This window comes from Orcinus orca, chromosome 2 (assembly GCF_937001465.1).
Source record: "Orcinus orca chromosome 2, mOrcOrc1.1, whole genome shotgun sequence".
In the NCBI taxonomy this organism is placed as follows: domain Eukaryota; kingdom Metazoa; phylum Chordata; class Mammalia; order Artiodactyla; family Delphinidae; genus Orcinus; species Orcinus orca.
Genome location: NC_064560.1, coordinates 102,221,512 through 102,243,871, shown reverse-complemented (window position 1 = coordinate 102,243,871; position 22,360 = coordinate 102,221,512). Strand labels below are relative to the sequence as shown.

The 22,360-nt window shown below is 35.1% G+C and overlaps 1 protein-coding gene across 2 annotated transcripts in view; it reads right to left on the bottom strand.

Moving 5' to 3' along the window:
- RFX7 (regulatory factor X7) overlaps window positions 1–22,360 on the bottom strand; it is a 149,481-nt gene that overhangs the window by 83,246 nt on the left and 43,875 nt on the right. Inside the window, exon 3 of one of the 2 annotated variants that reach the window (XM_033436968.2) lies at window positions 14,452–14,485. In XM_033436968.2, coding sequence (XP_033292859.2) covers window positions 14,452–14,485 — 34 coding nt within the window. Of the gene's footprint in view, window positions 1–13,310; window positions 13,871–14,451; window positions 14,486–22,360 lie in introns of those variants that run through there. The other variant, XM_049705966.1, reaches the window with a different exon arrangement.

Sequence of the window (22,360 nt, the reverse complement as noted above, 5' to 3'; positions counted from 1 at the left end):
ACTGATGGGAAAAAAAGTAAACAAAGATTGTCTACTCTTATCTCTATAATCTTACTAGGATTGCTGTTGAATTGCCCAGTCCATGAGACAGAAATACTTTTCTTCTTGCTTTCAACTGATTTCCTGATAAGCGAAATGTTATTTGTTTTAATATTTACATCAGCTTTTCCTAATGGGAACCAAAATATATGGTCATTTTCCCCCCTCTCTTGTTAGTTCTAGTAACTCCAACACAACTAATCAATATATAGGGGACCTCAACATTAGAACTGGTGAAAGATTGCTTCCTGGTAGCATACACACCTAATATACAGTAATATAAACAGGAAGTTCTCAATATCCTGATAGTTCTGGATAGCACATGGAAAATAATTTCTCTCTCTAGTGCAGAAACTTACCCTATCAGTTTTATCAATCACTTCCCAAATAGTGTGTCTTCTCATGAACATCAGTTTCATGAGAAGTTTTATGAGGGGAAAAAAGTCTTGTACATATTGAATATTTGTTAGGATTCACAATACACAGCAGCATATTAATAACAGCTCTTGACACATCCTTTAATCCAGAGTTCATGAAACATATTTGACTTTTGGAACCTTTTTTGCATATTAACATCCTATGGAATTATTCTTCCAAGGACCATATTTTGGGAAATTAACTATTATTTCCCATCCTTCTGTGGTTGAGCCTCACCAAACCAGGCCTTTTCTCCATCAAACATTCAGAATTATTTCTCTCACATTTTAGGCCTCGCTATAGCTTTCAGGTAGTCCAACTTTCATTCAACTAAAATAAGGGGCCTAGGTAATATGGAATGAGCAGCTTTCAAACTCTGCTGAGGTCTAGCTAATCCTAGGGGGTTGGAAGTATCAATGTAAGATTTTTGCCTTGACTATTAAGCTGGTTATGAAAAATATAATTGGATCAGCTTTACAAATATATAATGACATTACAGATCTAAAATTGTTACAACTCATGAGAAATTTAGTTTAAGTCATGTTGATTACTATTAAAATTAAGTAAAAATCAATTGTTTTATTGCAAAAGCATTAAAATATTAACAAAAAACTCTGTTCACAATTATGCTTCTGCAAATATTTTCCATTTGTCTTTACTGATAAGCAGGCAAAATACTAGGCTTTAAAAATAGCACAGATACAATTTTCTATTTGTCACTTCTAGCATATTTCACAGCTCCATAGTCTTCGCAATTGTAATCAATTTAAATAGTTGAAATCATTTTAGCAATTTTGTTTTAATGAGCATATTATGTTTTTAAAATGGCATTCAAGCAACCTGCTTGCAAAAAAAGAGACTGAATTTAGAATTACTGACTACTAAAATTCAGTAAGGTAATGAGGACAGCTTTACATTTTTTCTTTTCAGATTTATTTTCAAAGTGGATAATTACTTTCAGGAACATTTCTTAATTATAGGAAGATGAAGAAGTAGAATTCTTAAAAATTCATATATAATAACCTAATATTTCAGACACTTTAAAAATGTTATGTATATCCCAGTTTTTTAAAAGCCTGGGCTCTGGAGTCAGATGATCTGGATTAAAAGCCCAATTTTATCAATTAGCAAGTTTTATGACCTTGAGTGAGTTACTTAACCTGTCTGAGCCTGTTTCTTCATTTGTAAAATGAGGATAACAGATTAACCTCATAGGCAAATTATGAGGGCTGAATGATAAAATATGTAAAGCACTTGTCTGGCACATGATAATAAATACTCAATAAATGTTAATAATAATAACAACAACACGTATAAAGAAACTCTGGGGATATTATGTGCATATTATACATTCTTTCTGATAATTATTGTTTGTGGATAATCATTCAGCAAATATTTACTGAGTGTCTTCCACGTACTAGACACTGTGCTAAGCACTGAGGATACCAAGACTGTAAGACACAGTCCTTACTACCAAAAGCTTATTCTTGGGGAAGAAAACCAATTAATCTGGGGATTAGCATACTATATGGTAAGAGCTTTAACAGGGGTATAAAGCTTTTTATAAGGTGCATGACAGCAGGGAACCTTAACATGAGAAGGTATGGCAGACAGGCTGGACTCAGACGTATATTGCTAACCACCTTCTTTTTGGTCTTCTTCTGGTAGGTACAGAGGCTAGAAAACAAAAAACTACATATCCTAGTTTCCATTGCAGCTTGAGGCCCCCAAGTGACATTACCCTGGAGGTGGAAGTTCCTGAAGTGGGTTTTTGAAACAGAAGTCCTGTACTGAAAACAAAGACAGAGCTTCCCCAGAAGAAAGCCCTTTGACCCTTCCTCCCTTCTTCCTGCCTTAGCATTTGGACAGAAGGCATGGAAGTGCAGCAGCCATCAATGACATGACAGGATAAAAGATGACACAGCAAAAAACAAAGGGCCTAGGGTTCCAGTGGCGTTACTGAGTTAACTGCACCACTCTTGGATGCCTAACTTTGGACTTATTCGATGACACAAACTCTTATTTCTTTAAGCCACCAATAGTTGGGGTTTTCTCTTATCTACAACTGAATGCATTCCTAATAGATAAAAAGCATTCCGAAAAGGGTTTTTGGGCCAAGTCCAAAAGGACTAGGAGTTATCCAAGTGAAGAAATCTGAGAAGGGTACAGGTGGCAGAGGAAACAGCACCTACAAAGGCCTGAAGGGGGAGGGAGCATAGAGTGTTGATACCAGCAGCTGTTCTACAATATGTACCTTCTGGCTTCCAGGCAGCTTTAGCCAGGTGATTCCCAACTTCTCTGTCTTCCACTGTCTATGTTTGAGGGGTTCAATATTCTCCCCTCATTGGTTCCATACGGTAAGCATTCATTCTTAAATGGTAAGTTTTGTGATGATGAACATAAAATGTTATCCCTGACTAACATTTAGACTTCTAGAAACATAAATTTGTGGCAATAAAGTCAATTAGATCCACATTAACAATTTACACATACAACACCTTCAACTGAAGCTGTCATGTATGCTTACGATGTACCAGGCACTGTATTTATACTGCAAGCATACTTCCTTTTATTGAGCTTCCTTTTATCACACTTTGCAAATATTGTGTTTTTTACAATTTGAAGGTTTGTGGCATCCCTGCGTTGAGCAAATCTATCAGCACCATTTTCCCAATCTTATTTGCTCACTTTGCGTCTCTGAGTCACATTTTGGTCATTCTCACAGTATTTCAAAGTTTTCCATCATTATTATTATATCTGTTATGGTAATCTGTGATCAGTGATCTTTGATATTACTACTAAGACTTGCTGAAGGCTCAGATGAGGGTTAGCATTGTTTAGCAATAAAGTATCTTTCAATTAAGGTATGTACAATTTTTTTTAGACATAATGCTATCACACACTTAAAAGACTACAGTATAGTATAAAAATAACTTCTTTTTAAAACTTTTTATTTTATATTGGAGTATAGCTGATTAACAATGCTGTGATAGTTTCAGGTGCACAGCAAAATGACTCAGACATACATACACATAAAGATAACTTTTATATGCATTGGGAAACCAAAAAATTTGTGTGACTCGTTTTACTGCAATATTCACTTTACTGCAGTGGACTGGAACTAAACCCTCAGCATCTCTGAGGTATGCCTGTAACAAGTACAGTTGTTATTTCCTTTAATATTCACAGTAACTCAGTGGCTTAGGTACTATTATTATCACCTTTAAAAATATAACTAAAAAAAAAAAACAAAAATAGGTTAAAATTGTCCAAAATCAGACAATAATGGCAATAATGGTAGGGGCAAAGATTCAAATTCAGGACTGTGTCATTCTATAGCCTCAGCTCTGAGCCATTCTGTTATGCTGCCAGTTTCTCTTAGTTTCTGAACTATTTATCCCACTTTACTTGCTTAAATCCTTCCTGAATCTATGCAATAAAGTTTCAGTTCCCCATCTGTACTCTGGGGATGAGTGGGAGTGGTTTCGGCTGGTTCTCTCTTAACAGGTTAGTGTAGGAGGAAGGGAAATACCTAAGCTGAGAAGAACAGGGGAAAAGAGGAGAATGCCAGGAAAAAAAAAAAAGTTCTTTCCCTCTAAAGGAATGAGGCCAATTTCTGTTCTTATGGGCAAACTGTGAAGTAATTCCAACAAATAAATTCAAATGTTTTATCAAGTATATGGTCTCTAAAAAGGCCTCAACTGAAGGTGGTAACACTTCTTTACATTTTAAATTGCAAGATGTTTAATAATTGAGTCGTTAGATTATACTCATTCATACATTTAACAAGTATTTATTGATCATCCTCATGTGCCTTTAGGCATATTCCAATATGTTCCTACACTCAAGAAGCCAAGAACAAATAAAAATGCTGATTATGACTATCATAGAGGTGACTACGTAAAACAAATAAAGGTAAGCACAGGACATTAGGGGACAGAAAATGTATCAGACTCAGACCTGATAAATCACAGATGGTTTTCCGAGGGGTGATATCTAAGATGAATCTTAAAATATAACTAGATAGAGGGAAAAAAAAAAGAGAGGATAGTCTAGACCACAGTTTCTCAACTTTAACACTACTGACAATTTTGGGCTGATAAAGTGATGTCCTGTGTTTTACAGGATGTTTAAACAGCATACTTGTCCTCTACCCACTCAACTGGTAGCAAAACAAAAATGTCTCCAGATATTGTCAAATGTTTCCTGGGGGGCAAAACTGCCTCCAGTTGAGAACCACTGTCTAGATATGCACTATCCAGAAAGGTTGCCACTGGTCACTTGCGGCTATTTAACTTAAAATTAAATTAATAAAATTAACAGTTCAGTTTCTCAGTCACACTAGCCACATTCCAAGTGCTTAATACATAGCTACATGTGTCTACTGGCTACCATACTGAATAGTGCATATACAGAACATTTCTACCACCACAGAATGTTCTAATGGCTACTGCTGTTCTAGACTGAGAGAGTATATATTCTCTTTTCTTACTCCACAAATGTTCATTACAGCTTGCTGACAGCCTGTGGAGGGAGTAGAGAAAGATGACATTAAATAAGAAAAGTAAAGCCTGAATATGAAGAAGGGTCTTCAATGCCTTAAAGATAGAACAATGGGGAACCAGCAAAAGGTCTTAAGCAAGGGTGCAAAATACACAGATTCACATTTCATAAAAATGATTGTAATGATATGTGAAGAATGGAATAAAAGTGGAGAGACGAGAAGCAGAAAACTAGCTGCAGTATTTCCAACAAGTAAAATGATCTGGATTAATGTAGTAGCTGTAGGGACAGACAAAAATGGAACAATTATGAAGACAGAAGTGATAGGACTTGGTGACTGACTAGATGTGAGGCAGGTGAGAAAGAGGATGAAAACAAGAAGGACCACCAGGCTTTTAGGTTGGATGAGTGAGGATATTCACTAAGGCAATATGGTAGAAAGAGTAATGGCCCTCCAAGATGTTCATGTCCTAATCCTTGAATCCCTGGAACCTGTTAATCTGTTTCCTTACATGGTAAAAGGGACTTTCCAGATGTGATTAAATTAAGGACCCTGAGGTGGGGAGAGCATCCTGGATTATCTAGTAGGCCTAATGTAATCACAACTGTCCTAGTAAGAGGGAAGTTGAGGGAGATTTGACTACAAAAAAGAGATGTGTCAGCGTGATACAGTGTAAGAAAGACTTGAGCAGCCATTGCTGGCTTTGAAGATGCAGCCACTAAAAGCTGTAAAAAAAGGCAAGGAAACAGATTCTCCCCTAGAGCCTCCAAAAGGAACACAGCTCTCTTGACACCTTCATTTTATCTAGGTGAGACCTGTGTCAGACTGCTGACCTGCAGAACTAAAAGATAATAAATGTGTGTTGTTTTAAGCCACTAAATTTATGATAATTTGTTACAGCAGCAATAAGAAACAAACAGAAATATGTTCAGAATTTGGGGTGTGATACAGTGAGATTGGTTCTGGAAAAGCTGAGTCTGAAGTGCCTATGTGACATCTTAGTAAAACTGGTCAATTGATAACAGTTTGGCTGTATGGGTCTAGAGCTTAAACTGGGGATGTATAATTATGCATCATCAGTATACTGAGATTAACTGAAACCATCAAAATAGATGAGATCACCATGGGCAAATATAGACAGAATACAGAGGACTTAGGTTGACGAACAGAGGCCCTTGAAGAAACTGGGAAGGAACAGCCTAAGGTGTAACAGGAAAACCAGGATAGTGTGGCATCTAATGAATTAAAAGAATGAGAATGAACAAGGGAGGGTTAAAGGATGCTCAACAGAGTCAACCGAAAAAGGGTTGTCAAGTTAGGAACTGAGACTGTCCATTATATTTAGCAATGAGAGGTCATGGTATCCTTGATAAACACAAGTTTCAGAGGAGGAGACTGAATTCAATCAACACTTTGACTAAGCCTTGACTTTCTTCTTTCAAAAGAAAGAGGACAGGGTGGTAGCTAAAGAAGGGTTGTGTGTTTCGGAAGGATTGTTTTTTAGATGGAAAAAAATTAAGCACTGAACTCTTAATGGAAAAAGGTCAGTAGAAAATGAGAGCATAAAAGAACAGGAGGAAGAGAATAAATGAATTCAGAGACAGGAAGAGATGGAATCCACGGCCTAGAAGGAGATCAACCTTCAGATAGGCAGAAAGATATTTCTTCTGTTGGGAGGAAGGGAAGGAAGACATGGTACAGAAGTGAGGAACTACTGAGTCGGGAATATGAAGTGGTTTTAATTTTGTGGGATACCTACACTGCATCTTCCTACTTCCTCAGAGAAGTAGGAGGTGAGATCATCTGCTGACAACAGAAGTGACTTTAGGAACTTTAGCTAAAGAAGCTTAAGTTAAAAAGAGCACATTTATTGTCCATTTTCTGAAAACAGAGTTGTATATTCTACTGTCATTGGATGGAATGTTCTTAGCGAAAAAAATAAATGAGATGATTCTGTCTGAAGGCAACTTTTGAACTGTGGTATAGGGAGTAGGAACCCAAGCAGTTCAGTTTCTGAGATCAGTGTCTGAGAAGGTAAAGTACCAAAAGGAAGGAAGACACAGAAATATCTTCAAAATCTATACAAATCCCTACGTAGATTTGGAATCTACTGCTGAGTATTAAACTATATATGGGTAGAGGAAAACTCCATGAGGCTGGGAAAAGAACTACCAGGGAACTGTAACTGACTGTGACATGTTCAAATTCCAGTCAGACAGCATTGAGATCTCAGTCAACACCCAAGGAATGCAGTACAGACACTAGAGTGGTAACATTCTAGTGTAAAAGCTGAACTCTAAAGTCTAGCTATTCTAGACTTGCCACAACAGAGCTTAAACACAGCCTCAAAAGGATCAAACTAATCTGCAAGCAGTTTAGCTGCCAGCCAAAGAAAACTGCAATACATTTTAAAGAAAGAGAACAAAATCTAGACATTCTAAATAAATACTAAACTAAAAATTACTAGATGTGGAAAGAAGCAGAAAAACGTGATCCCATAATTGCAACAAAAACTCAGTAAATAAAAAGATACTTAGAGATAATATAACTAGCAAACAAGGACTTTAAAATAGCTACTATAAACATGCCCAAGGATAAAACAAGGAAAGAAACGGAGGATATATATATAAAAAAAATAACCAAGTGAAATTTCTAGAACTTAAAAAACGCAAGGTCTAAAATGGGTAATTCACTGAATAGAATTATAGCAGATTAGACACTTTAAGAAGATTAAGGAATGTGATAATAATAATAATAAAGAAATATGAAGTATCCAAAATGAAGCAAAAAGAGAAAAAAATAAACATAGCCTTAGTGTCCCGTGGAAAATTACTAAGGAATGCAATGCAGGCATAGTTTGAATCCCAAGATGGAAGGGGGCAAAGAAGAGTATTTGAATGGCTGGCAATTTTTGAAAGTTGATGAAAAATCATAAGCCCACAGGTTTGAGGAAGCTCAGTAAACCACAAGCAGGACAAAAACAAAGGAAACCATACTAAGGTTATAAAATTGCTAAAAACCACTAATAAATAATCTTAAAGGAAGCCAGAGAAAAAAACAACACATTACACACGGGAAAACAAGTTAAGAATGACAACAAACTTCTCAATGGAGTCTATGCAAACCACAAGAAAACGGACCTACATTGCAAAAATGCTGAAAGAAAAAGTATCTAGAATTCTATACCCAGTGAAAATACCCTTTGTAAATGAAGGGAAATTAAAGATCTTTTTCAGATAAGTTAAAACTGGGAGAATTAATCAACAGGAGACCTACACTACAAGAAGATAAATAGCAAAATGGTATACATACATTCAACCAATCACAAGACAAAACTTGTCAAACTGGTTAAGAGACAAGCATATGATGTCAACAACAACAAAACACTTTAACTACAAAGACTCAGATTGCTTAGAAGTAAAAGGACGAAAAAAGATATGCCACACAAACACTAATTATAAGAACGATGGAGGGGCTATGGTGATATCAGACAAAGCAGACTTGAAAGCAACAAATGATACCAGAGTTAAAAATAGAAATATCATAATAAAAGAATCAATTCATGAAGAATACATAAAAATCCTAAAAATTTATGCTCCTATTAACAGCTTCAATACATGAAGCAAAACCTGACAAGATCAGAGAAAAAAAATTCACAATCACAAATATGAGATTTTAGGCATCCCTCTCAATAAGTGAAATAAGTAAAAAAAAAAAATCAGTAAGGATAAATATGTCTTGAAAAACAATAACCAACTGATATATACATATATCAGTTTATATATCTATATATAAATATATATAGAGAGAGCACGCAGTCCATCCAATAACACTAGAATATACATTCAAGTACACATGAAACATTCATGAAGATATACCATAAACAAGATTCAATAAACACTCAACTATCTGGAAACTGATCAGCCTATATCTAAGTGTTCCATGGGTACAGGAATAAATCAGAATGGAAAATAGACAAAAAATTTAATTGAAAGATAATGAAAACACAACATAATTTATGGAACGTAGCTAAACCAATGCTTAGAGGATAATTTGCAGCATTAAATGCTTAAAATGAAAAGAAAAAAAAGTTTAAAATTTCCTTCCTCTTTACAAAGTAACAAAATTATTTAATATAATTAATTTTATTTATAAAATTTTTAAAACTCTAGCTAAATTGATCAAGAAAAAAGAAGACACAAATGGCCATTATCAGAAATTAAAGGAAAACTGCTACAAATCCTACAGATAGGAAAGGATGATAAGGGAATATTATGAACATTACACTAATAAATTCACTAACATAGGAAACATGAACAAATTCCTTGAAAGATCCAAACACCAAAACTGCGTGAAGAAAAAAATTTAAGAATTTAATAACCTTATAATAATTAAAGAAACTGATTTCATAACTAAAACCTTTTCCACAGATAGTTTCACTAGTGACCTCTACCATAAACATTTAAAGAAGAAGGAATTCCCTGGCAGTCCAGTGGTTAGGACTTTGCGCTCTCACTGCCGAGGGTCCAGGTGAGGGCCTGGGTTCAATCCCTGGTCGGGGAACTAAGATCTCACAAGCCGTGCAGTGTGGCCAAAAGAAAAAAACAACCAAATATTTAAAGAAGAAATAATATTAATTTTAAATAAATCCCTTCAAAAAATAAAGGAACAACACTTCCAAACTCATTTCATGAGCCAACATTACCCAGAGAGCAAAAACAAAAAGACATTATAAGAAAACAGCAGATCAAAAGTCCTGATTAACACAGACAACAGTCTTTAAAAAAACAGCAAATCCAATGTAGCAATATATAATAGTATAACACAACATACGGAAATATATGCACCATATAGAGTTTACCAGGGGAATGCAAAGATGGTTGATTCTGGAAAATCCCTCAGTGTAATTCACCTTTTTAACAGAATCATGTAGAAGTACCATGTGATTATTTCAGTAAGTGCAGAAAAATCATTTGATAAAATCCAACATGTATTTTTGATAAAAATCCTCTTAGCAAAATAGGAACAGAAGGGAACATGTTCAACTTGAAAAGAGCATTCATAAAAAAGCTAATGCTAACATCACATTGTAAGGTGAATGAATAAACGGCTTTCTCCTAAGACTGAGAACAGGGAAGTAAATCCAATTCTCACCATTTCTATTCAACATTGAACTGAAGGTCCTAGCTGTGAATAAGGTGAGAAAAATGAATAAGTAGACATTTAGACTGAAATGGAATTAAACTTTTCTTTATTCATGGATAATATGATTGATTTGGTAGAAAATCCAAAAAACTCTACATCTCATATGAGAATTTAGTAAGTATGCATACTCACAAGGTCAATATAAATATTAGCAACAAAACATTGGATAACAAACACTTTTTTTTTTTTTTTTTTGCGGTACGCGGGCCTCTCACTGTTGTGGCCTCTCCCGCTGCGGAGCACAGGCTCCGGAGGCGCAGGACCAGTGGCCATGGCTCACGGGCCCAGCTGCTCCGCGGCATGTGGGATCTTCCTGGACCGGGGCACGAACCCGTGTCCCCTGCATCATCAGGCAGACTCTCAACCACTGCGCCACCAGAGAAGCCCACAACACTTTTTAATGCTGTTTGTGATAACGTCCAAAATCTTAAAATATCTAGGAATAATTTAAGCAAAACATATACAAGATCTATACACAGAAAACTAGAAAACACTGCTGAGAGAAATTATAGAAGAATCCACTAATATGGAGATATACTATGCTTATGGATTAGAAAACTTGTCATTAGGATGTCCACTGGCCCCAAATCTATCAATAAATTCACTGTAATCACAAACAAATCCCAGTAGACTTTTTTGTTGAAAGAAATTGACAAGGTTATTCTGAAATTTGTATGGAAATGCCAAAACCAATTTGAATTATCACACTACCTGATGTCAAGACTTTTGACAAAGCTACTGTAAACAAGACAGTGTGGTGATGTCATAAAGAAAGAGACAGCAATTGATGGAAAAAAGAGACTCTAGCCAAAGACCCACGCATAATGGTTTCTGATATAGGAAGTGATTGGGGAAGGGTAGACTTTTCAATAAGTGATGCTGGAACAACTGGATATCTATCCATACGGTAAAAAATAAACACTGAAGTTCACCTTATACCAGACAGAAAATTTAAATCAAAATGGTTCACAGACCTAACAGAAAAAGCTAAAACTATAAAACTTCTTGAAGAAAACATGATAAAATCTATGTGAGAAAGCTGAGCTATCTAGAACAAATGGAATGAATAGCCAGCAAATCCTCCCCTCAAAATAACTCTAAAATGATGAAAAATTGTCAAAAAGAATGATTTTAGGGCTTTGGAAACTGATGAAAGGCAACAAACTGAGAAGTCTTTGGCCATTAAAAACTGCTGAACTTCAGGTATTAACTGTGAGAGTCTGTTTTACTCTTGCTTGGGGCTTCTCCCATGACCTATCCCACATGGATGAGGCTGACTGTGTGTAAACATAAAAAGGAAACCATGATGAAAAGGAATGAAATAATAGGGAATCTTAATAAAAATAGAGAAACTAGAACACAGGGAAAAATAATCAGAAAAAAAGAAACAAAGCCCCAGAGACTAGAGTGATAAAATCAATAATTTCAACAGCAGTGTAATGGCAGCTTTCTATGGAGAGGGGAATCCAAGGGACAGAAAAAGTATTTGAAGAAATAATGGCTGAAAACTTCCCAAATCAAATTAATCTACAGATGCAAACTCAGCAAACCCAAAGTAGGATAAACACAAAGTGATCCACACCTACATATATAGTCACACTGTTGAAAGCAAGAGTAGGTGGGTGAGTGAACAAACAGTGAATGAATTTATGAATGAATCTTGATAGCAATAAGAGAAAAACAACTCATCGTGTGCCAGAAAACAACATGATTAATGACTGACTTCTCATCAGAAACAATGAAGGCCAAAGGAGGAAAACTATCCTTCAAAACTGAAAGTAAAATAAAGACATTCACAGATAAATACTGATCAAGAGAATTCATTATGAGCAAACCTGCCTTGTAAGAAATACTAAAGGAAATCCTTTAGACCAAAAGAAATTATCCTTAATTCCTCTTTGTTTCTCCCTTCACATTCAATACGTCAGCAAGCAAGGCCTACTGGCTTTATATCGAAAATATGCCTTGAATTCATCTATTTTTTCCCCATCTTCCACCGTCATCATCCGAGCAAGAGCCTTATATTCTCACTTGGACTTTTCCAATAGCCTAACTGGCTTTCCTGCTCCTACTCTCATCCCCCTACAAGCCCATTTTCCAACAACAGCTAAGGTATTAAAAAACAGAAAAACAAAAACAAACAAAAAAGCTAGATCATACTATTTTCTTACTTAAAACCTTTTAATTGGCTTTCCACTCACTTAGAAGAAAATACATACTATTTGCCATAGCTAAATAAGCCCTATCTAGACTTTTCTCCTATCATCCTCTCCTCCTTTCATAAGTTCCAGCATACTGGGTTCTTTGTATTCTTCAAACATCCCAGACTCATTTCTGCTTCAGAATTTTTGTACTTTCTGTTCCCTCTGCCTAGTATGTGTCACTGGCAGATCTTCACACAAGACTGGCTTCCTATTATTCAGGTCTTCTCTCAAATGTCATTTCCTCAGAGACTTTTCCTAATCACCCAATCTGAGGTTATCCTACCCACCATCAGTTGTCTCCTGTTGCCTTTAAAAATTCTGTAATAGTATTTATGGTTACCTGAAGTTATAATGTTTACTTATTTTACCATTCATTTAATGTCTACTTCACTCAATAAAATGTAAGATTCATGAAGACAGAGAGCTTACTATCTTGTTCATCAAATACATATAAGTTTAAAACTTATGCTAAAATATAAACACTTCTGAACTCTTGAAAGATTAAAAAAACCCTTTTTGTTCTTATTTAGTATTTTATAAATGCCATATTTAATAAATTATAGTAGTCTTCTGTCTCAATTTTCTCAATGAAAAGAAAAAATTGAATAATTCTCCAACATTATCTCAGATACTGAAGAAAAAAAAAAAGGGCAGGAGGTCTTAGATAGCAACTGTATCTGTCTTGTTTACCACTGTATTCTGACACCCAGACAGGGTCTAGCACAGAGTAATTATGCAATAGTTACTGAGTGATAGATATAAACAATGAGACTCCAGAGATGGGAGATTCAGAAAATGCTCTGGGGGTTGGGGGTAAGGTCGCCCAATCCATCCCCAATCACCACCTCCCTAGATCTTAAGAGCACTATTAAATCTATTTCAACAGACTGAATTTCTTGAGGGCAAGGCAACATGTCCTTTTAATGTTGTATCCCTTATACCTAGCATGCGCTCAATAATTATTTTTTGAAGTAAATGCAAGAGCATCAGTTTCTTCATTTGTAAAAGGGAAGTAACAAGATTATCTGCTTCAGAGGGTTACTGTGGGGAAAAAAAAAGATAATAAAGGTAAGTGAAAAAAAGGGGAAAACATCCCCACAAAGTCCTCTTTCTTAACTATTAGGTTAGAAAGGCATAGGAGAACTGATCAAGTTACCTGTTCTCCTATGAAGTACTGTTATCTACTCACCTACCTAGAAACTAACAATAATATCATAAGCTAATAAGATCCCATACTATTTCAGCACCAGACACTACAGACACTTACTCCCTAACAAAAAAATGTTAGCTTATAGTGAAGACCTGAACCTGAATAAGAAAGTTCTGATATCACAAATATAGAAAGAGGACTAACTACAGTGACATTTTGGGGAATCTAACAGTGCAGAATCAGTGAATATTCTAGAGCCTAGGGAACATTCCATTAATATACACTTCCATGAAAGAAGTCAGTACTATTCCAGTAGTCTCAGTAGCTGCATACTTCTTCCCTCATATGTTTAAGAGAAGATCTAAGGAACTAAAAACACAATCTAAATTTAAACTATTTTTGTGGCTTTAACGCCTGAAGGCCAGCAATCCAAACATAAAAAGTATATTATAGCAACAAAAACCAACCCATAAAGTATTTTAAAAAGCTATCATTTAAACAAGTTCTTATAGTCTGCAAGTCAAACCTGAATGTAAACTATTATTGTGGCTTTAATTCCTGAAGTCTAGCAACGCAAATACAAAAAATACACTATCACAACAAAACTTAACCCATCAAACATCTTGAATTTTTTCTTTAACAAATCCTTTAAGAGTTATTAGAAAAGAAAAATAAACATTCACTTTATTAAATGCTGAAGTGATCTTTAGTAAAAGCCAGTAAGTTTCAAAAACATGCAATTATTACTGATGAGATATAGGAAAGTATCTAGACAGCACATAGCCAGTTCACCCCTAGGGTTGTAATTAAATGTCAAATTTTATTCACTTAAATTGAGTTTTACTTAAAATAAATACTTACTCAAAAATGTATTTTATATAGTGGGAAAAGCCTTATAACAAAAGAACTTTAAGATTAGTTATTTTACTTACCAAAATGCAGTCCACTTTAGATTGTATAGTTTTGCTAAAAGAAAAAGAAAGTTAAGTTAATAAGACTGATAAATTTATTAAATGTTCAAAGCATTTTCAAACAGACATGGTAATTCGTTACCTGTACTATGAAAAAAATAAGCAAAAGTTCGTAAGATTAGGCATCATACCCTAAAACTGCATGTTTCACAAAGCAAAACAAGTCTGCTTCCCACTCATTGTACTAAATTCAATCCTAAAGCATGATCAGAATATTTTCTGAGTTCACTGCTACAGTCACCCTATTGCTGATATGTTCTATCTTTGTAAAAGATGTTTTTGAACAAAGTTTGTTTCTAGTGATACATAAAAGTGCAGATGTATTATTACACATAGAAATAGAACACAGGGTTTACAATGAATTATGATTTTTATTCTATGCCTGCCACTCTGGACAATGATTTGTTTAGCATTTAAAAGCCATAATGGTGTAACATTATCTGTATTTCTAAAGACTTATTACAAAGTAGATTCTCTCGAGGACTTCCCTGGCAGTCCAGTGGTTAAGACTCCTTGTTTCCACTGCAGGGGACACGGGTTCCATCCCTGGTTGCGGAACTAAGAGCCTGCATGCCGCATGGCACAGCCAAAAAAAAAAAAAAAGTAGATTCTCTTCCCCTCCTCTCTTTCTCCCCCTCTCTCATGCACACACACACACACACACACACACACACACACACACACACACACACAGAATCCATAGACATAAAAGTAATAATAAAGATTAGCTAATATGGTAATAAGTTGGAGAGAAAGACTGTATTTAGAAATATCACAAAAAGCCACTATATAAAAATTTAACTGAACTATTGAATATAAGTGAACAATTAATATATAATATAAATGAAGCTGGTATAAAATAACTGAACTATAATTTGGATTTTAAAATATCAAAGTGCAAATGCAATGAAATCATGCAAAAGTTCAAAGACAGTTTATATACTATCTTGAATAGATGTTACAAACCAAATTATTTTCCATAAAAGGTTCTAGAGCCAAATAAATGAAAAAAAAAGTGGTTATTTACCTTTGTATATAGCTATACAGTTAATCTATAGAGTAAGTAAAAATAAGTATTTAAATCACAATTCAGTTAATTCAATCAGTAACCTCAAAACTTTACACCTGTACTTGAATTTCAAATTTCATTATTTAAAGAACAAAGTATGACTGGATTAAGCTCAACTGCAAAATTCACAATGACTAAAAGGAAAAAGTAAATGATACCTCTAGGTAAGAGGAACTGAAATCCCCTCCTTACCATCCCACAGAAGATCTTTAGAAGTTTAAAATCTTTGGAGATTGTGTGTATAGCTTCTCACTCATTAGCAGCTAAAGTGTGCTGTTTTTCCCTCTTCTTAATAACTCCCACAGTTTCCCTGAGATAAGAAGGTAATCTACAGATTAAGAATTGATGCTAAAAAGTAATATATCAAAAATACAACCGGGACTTCCCTGGTGGTCCAGTGGTTAAGAATCTGCCTTCCAATGCAGGGGGCTCCGGTTCGATCCCTGGTCGGGGAACTAAGATCTCACATGTCACGGGGCAACTAAGCCCACGTGCAACTACTGAGCCTGCATGCCCCAACTAGATAGAAGCCCGCATGCCACAACTAGAGAAAAGACTGAGCCCACGTGCCACAACTAGAGACAAGTCTGAGTGCTACAACTAGAAAGAAGCCCACACGTCGATCCCGCGTGCGGCAACTAAGACCCGACACAGCCAAAAAAAAAAACCAAAACAACCATTTCTCACCACCTTGGTCTAAACCATTATCATTTCTTTTCAAAACTGTTATAATAACCTTCTATCTGGTCTCCCTGCTTCTATCTTTACACCCCCACCACCTACCTTGTGGGCTATTCTTAACCAAGTAGCCAGAGTGATACCGTCCACCACATTAGTCCTACGCTCCAAGGTCCTTGTCACGGCCAACAAAGCCCTGTATGACCCAGCCCTCTGCTATTTTTCTAATCTCATCTCATATTAGTCTACTCCTCATTCATTCAGCTCCTGCCACGCTGCCCTCCATGCTGCTTCTCAAGGCAGGAGTAGGGCCTTGCACTGGCTTTTTCGGTCAGCATCTAAGAATCTTCTCCCATATAACTTATCTGTTCACTTTCCTCATGACTTTGCTCAATATTATCTTTCACAGACACTTCTTCCCTGACTACTTCCTCATGTAAAATACTCTCCATCACGCTCTAGCCCTCTTATCCTGTTTTAAATTTCATTACTGCACTTACCACCATTTAATATTTTTATTAATTTATTTGTTTACTGGCTATCTTCCTTGTCTAGAATTTAAACTCTATGACAGCAGGATTCATCTGTTTTGCTCACTGCTGTATTACCATTTGGCATATGTTAGATGTTCAATAAAATCTGTTGAATAAATGAATGACAAACAGACATTTAGTCCCCCATATAAAGACAACTCTTTGGGACCACTTAAGAAAGCGTTTTCAGAGAAATTAATATGAACTTGAAAATGTGATTATTTTAAAAACAATAGATCTAAATATATTCCCCTTCTACGAGAAACTGACTGCTCTACAGGATATGTAAAGAGGATGACTGTGACTTCCTATCACAAACAAACAAGTTGGTAAATCTCTGAAAAGAATATGTAAAAGACGGCCTTTTAAAGAATAAACTTATAAAGTAAAATGGGAACACATCTAAATCTAGCCCTTCATACTTAACACAAACATGACAGAGGGATATAGAAGACATTTAAGTCCCCTTTGTTCTTCTGTCCAGTCTCACACCCTCCCCTACCTTCCCAAACACAACCATCATTAATCTGATGTATAACCTTCCCAGGTGGTATTTCAATACCTGTATTAGATCTACAAGCAACATACACTATTGCTCCATGAAGCTTTTAAGTGTTTATATAAATGCCATTACATTGTACATATTCTGCAAATGTCCTTTTCACTCAACCCTGTTTTTGAGATCTTTCCATGTTGACACACTTAGATGAAGTCCATTTATTTCAACTGCTCAAAGTATTCCATTGAATGAATATATCAGATTTATTCATCCATTCCTCTATTGAAAGCCAATTATGTACTTTTCAGTTTTTCTACAAACAATGCTGCAATAATGTCTTTGTACATGTCTCCTGGTATACACAATCAAAAATTTCTCAGTTGTAAGTCTAAAAGTTGATTTTCTAGGATCCATGGAGGTATCTTTTCAGTTTTATTATGTATTACAGAATTCCTTTCGCAAGCACTTGTATACATTCATACTTCCATCAGCAGTATATGTAGTCCCTATTTTCCTGTCAACTTCCACGAAAAAAAAATGTATATACATATGCCATTTATATATGATACATATATTATGCCGACATATATTAAAAACTTACTATTCTAATGGGTATGAAAAACTCTTCGTCATTATCCCAATTACTAGCATTGTTGTATACCTTTTCACCTGCTTTTTGACCACATGGGTTCTCCTCCATAAACTGTTGGTTCTTGGCTTTTGCCCATTTTTAAGTGGAGTTGATGATTTCTTACTAAATTGTAGTAGTTCTTCATATACTCTGGATACTAATCTTTTGCTTGTTACATATACTTAAGTTTGTTAGTGGTACATTTTAATAACTTACTAAAGTTTAAATTTCTGACTTAGTAAAATTTATTAATTTTTTTCATTTATGACCTGTGTTTTTTGTCATAAGAAATCCTATCTAGCTAAGGTTTTAAAGACATTCTATATTTCATTCTAAAATTTCTGAAGGTAGCCTTTTTGTTTTTGATCTTTATTTTAATCAGAATTTATTCTTGTTTGGTATCTGGCAAACCAATTGTTCTCTATTTTATTATGTCAAGTTTAAATATATGTTTGAATCTGTTTCCAGCTTTTTTTCAGTTTTATTATTAATCTACTTGTCTATACTTAAGCCAACACCACACTTTGAATTTGTATGACACTCCTCAACCATTTTCGGAACAGCCTTGAGAATTCTTGGACCTCTAATTTCCAGGTGAGCTTTTTGTTTTTCCAACTCAACAAAAGTCCTAAGAGTTTTATTGAACTGCACTGATGTTGTAGATTGAACTGGGGGAGTTGACTGATAATTTGAATTTATTCTTGTCTGTTCTTTAAGAATGTCATGTAATGTTCTCTATATCTTTTGTTACAGAGTACTAGGTAGCTTGTAGATGGTATTGTAAACTGTATCTCTTTTTTCTTAATATGTTTTCTAATTGGCTTTTGCTAATGTGCATGCTGATGTGCATAAAAACCATTGGTATTCTATGCTGACCTTATATCCAGCAGCCCTCCTGAACTCTTATCTGTTCTAATAGTATGTAGATTCTCTTGTTGATAATAATTTCACTTACAATTAATGAAAATATTTTTTTTCCTTTCCAATCTTTAGGCCTCCCCCGACCCCCACACCCCGCTTCTTATCTAATTACTTTGGCTAAAATCTCTCATCTAAAGGTGAAGAGTAGCAGTGATAGCAGACATCCTTGTTTCCAAATTTTGTTTCAAAAATTTAACATAATGTATCGTAATGTTCTATTTACTGGATGTTTTACAATTTCCTAAAATATTCTTTGAATAATGGATGCTTTGACCGAACTAAAATAATGCTTCAATATTGTAATGTTCTGCTTTGAAATGACAAGCTAACTTATATTAGAGTAACCTTCCCACCTTTAACAATTATATACTGTGGATAAAATATAAAAACAAACATTAAAATATAAAAACAAACAAGACCAAAAACAGGTAGCAACTGGAGGCAAGTCATCCTTAAAAGAAGGAACTGCACCAGGTAGGAGCTGTATTTATAGGGCTGTTGCCTGATAGCACTTATCTGCCCACACAGCAACAATCACTCAGGACGGAAGCAGAAATCTGCCTTCTTGCTAGCTGAGGAGCCACAGGACAAAGTCTAGGGCTGCCAGAGCCACTGTAAAATAAAGATGAATCCCAGATAGGAAAATGTCACAAAATTTCTGTATAAACTATGCCCAAATATTTGGATGACCTTCATTTGGGGAAGACTCCAAGGTTACCAGCAAAAAGCAATAGCTGGAAGGTGTAAAGATGTGAGTTGAGACTTTTGTTGTTACTTAACACAAAAGAGATAATGTTGGAGTTTGAATCCAGCCCTGTTAACTGGCAACCAGGATAAAAAAAATTAACACTCATCAGAGAAAAATAACAGAATCCAAAGTCTACAACATATCACTCACAATATCCATTAGACAAGCAAAATTTACCAGAACAAAGGAAAAAGAGACCCAGAGTCAAGAAAAAAAAGCAGCTCAAAGAAACCAAATCCTGAATGACCTAGACATCAGAATTAGCAGATGAAGACTTCAAAGCAAGTATTACAAACACATTCAAGTATTTAAAGGAAAATATGGTCATAATAAATGTACACCTGGGAGGAATCTCAGTTGAGAGACGGAACCAAAATGAAAGAACCAAATGGAAATTCTAGAAGTAAAAAGGACAATATCTGAAATGAAAAATGCATTGGATTACCTTAAAGGAGATCAGCTACAGCAGAAAAGGGGACACTAAACCAGTAAATAAATCAATACATTTTACTGATTCTAAAGGAGAAAGAAAAAGATCTTCAAAATAATAAACAGAGCTTCAGAAATTCATAGTACAATATCAAGTGGTCTAATTATGTACCACTGGAGAAGATAATGAGACAGAAAAATATCTGATAATGGCCAGAATTTCCCCAAATTTTGCAAAAAACACAAACTTACATATCCAAAGAAGCTCAGCAAATGACTGGGAAAGAGCATATATGGACTCTGTAATATACTGTAATATACCCATTTCCCCTTTTCAGGAAAGAAGGACTCTGTCCCCGACACCTGCTGGGAGTGCTTCCAGCAGAAAGCCCTCAGCTGTCAGCCCCCTATGGGGATACCTATGCTGAAGAAAACTTCACTCCCTAAGGTCATATCTCCTTCCAGGGACAGCCCACATCCAGAGGCTGATCAACATGGGGGTAATAAAGGCCCAGCTCTTTGTCTTAACTTGGACATCTCTGATGGGCCATTGTAGCTTCAGAACTCTCCGCACTGCAGCTTAACTTTCTCTCTGCTTCCCTCCAATCCATTCCTTTCATAGATGTGAGTCTCCTTAATAAAGTCGTTCTTAAAATGTGATTCTTGGACTAGCAACACCTGGGACTAGTTAGAAATGCAAATTTGTAAGTCCCACTTCAGGCCTACTGAATGAGAAAGCAGAAGCCCCATCCATCTGCAAAGACTTTCCTGTCACCTTTTGTGCCTCACTCTTAAATTCACTCAGATGGGTGTACAATTGGGAAAAATCTCTAATATGGAAGACAGAACATTCCCCTTATAAAGGGGGCATGAAACCGTCACTTGGAAGGAAGAAGACCATGAAAGAAGGAAAAAAATTTTAATCCTCACAAAGGTAAAAACCAAAAACTGGGTACTATATTACTATATATAAAAAAAAAAGTCACTAAAAAGTGGTGTCTTAGAAATTAAAACTATTGGGCTAAATTTTTCCTGTTTGCCCTTTCAGATCCAATTCCCACCCTCTGCAAAAGGAGGTTGGCCTTTATGCATTGTATCTATATGACTTCCTTCCCTTTTGGTTTCCAGTGGGCTGATATTAGTCACGAGAAGGAGGTGAGAGAGCAAAAGAGAGAGGAGGTATTTACCGCACTTGGCTTTTGTCTCTGACAAGGCAATAAGTTAGTGGTTGGGGGACTGTGGTTCTTCTTAGCTAGTCTTGTAAGACCTTTTTGACTCATTAGACTATGAGCATTAAAACTTCAATCAAAAATGAACCTTAAATATATAAAATTTAAATTAAAAAATCTCAAAGCTATCAAACAAGAAATGAGATTATCTATGAATATATTTGGGATTATAATTATTTTTTCACCATTATTTCAACTCATTAAGTTTAAGAAAACTTCTTCAGCAGCAGGAAAAATATGCACAAAGATACGATCATCGCTCGATAATGAACCACTGATGCACATTTGAACCTGCACTTAAGTGTTCTTCATTTTTATTTTTGAATAAAAATGTATTTTTATTCAAAATGTATTTTGTTAATTTTATCCACAGATAGCTTATGTTCAAATAATATATATTTAACATTAATATTTTTATAAGGTTTTTGACATTTTCTGAATTGTTGATAATTGATAATATTTGATATGCATTAAACTTTTGGTCTCACTTATTTTTTTAAAAATCGTTATTTTGTAAACATTTTAATTAAATAGTATCAACCTGGTATTTTGGTATTAGATAAAAACAAAATATCGGGATGATAATTTTGCTGTGCTATTGTAATTACAAAGTTTATGAAACATGACAATCATTCATCTTCTAAATCTTTTAGTTCAACCTTCGCATATCAAGTCAGATCACCACAATGTTATAAAGTAAAGCTTAATCCTAGACCAATGGAGTAAGAAAAAGGGGAAGACACACCAGCAAGGAGAGCATATAAAAACTTATGGAAGAGGGGTACAGTTTGAGAAAGCATATTTTGTTTTCCCTAAATCAAATTACAGAGTGAAGCTGGGGAAAACTTTCTTACCCAGTAGGACTACACAAAAGAGAGTAAATTGAAGAAGCACATGTTTAAAAAACAAAAACAAATAACTTAATCTAAGCCTACTTTACCTCAAAGAAACACTTCACAAAAATACCCTGTAATATTTCCTTTCTTCAGACTTAAAATATCATACAATAACTAAATTAACAGTCATGGGCCAAACACACATGGTATATAATAAATACACTGTAAGTAAAAGGATGCGTGAAAGAACACTTAGAGACTTCTCTTGCTAAAAACATTTCAGAACCTGCTTCCCTA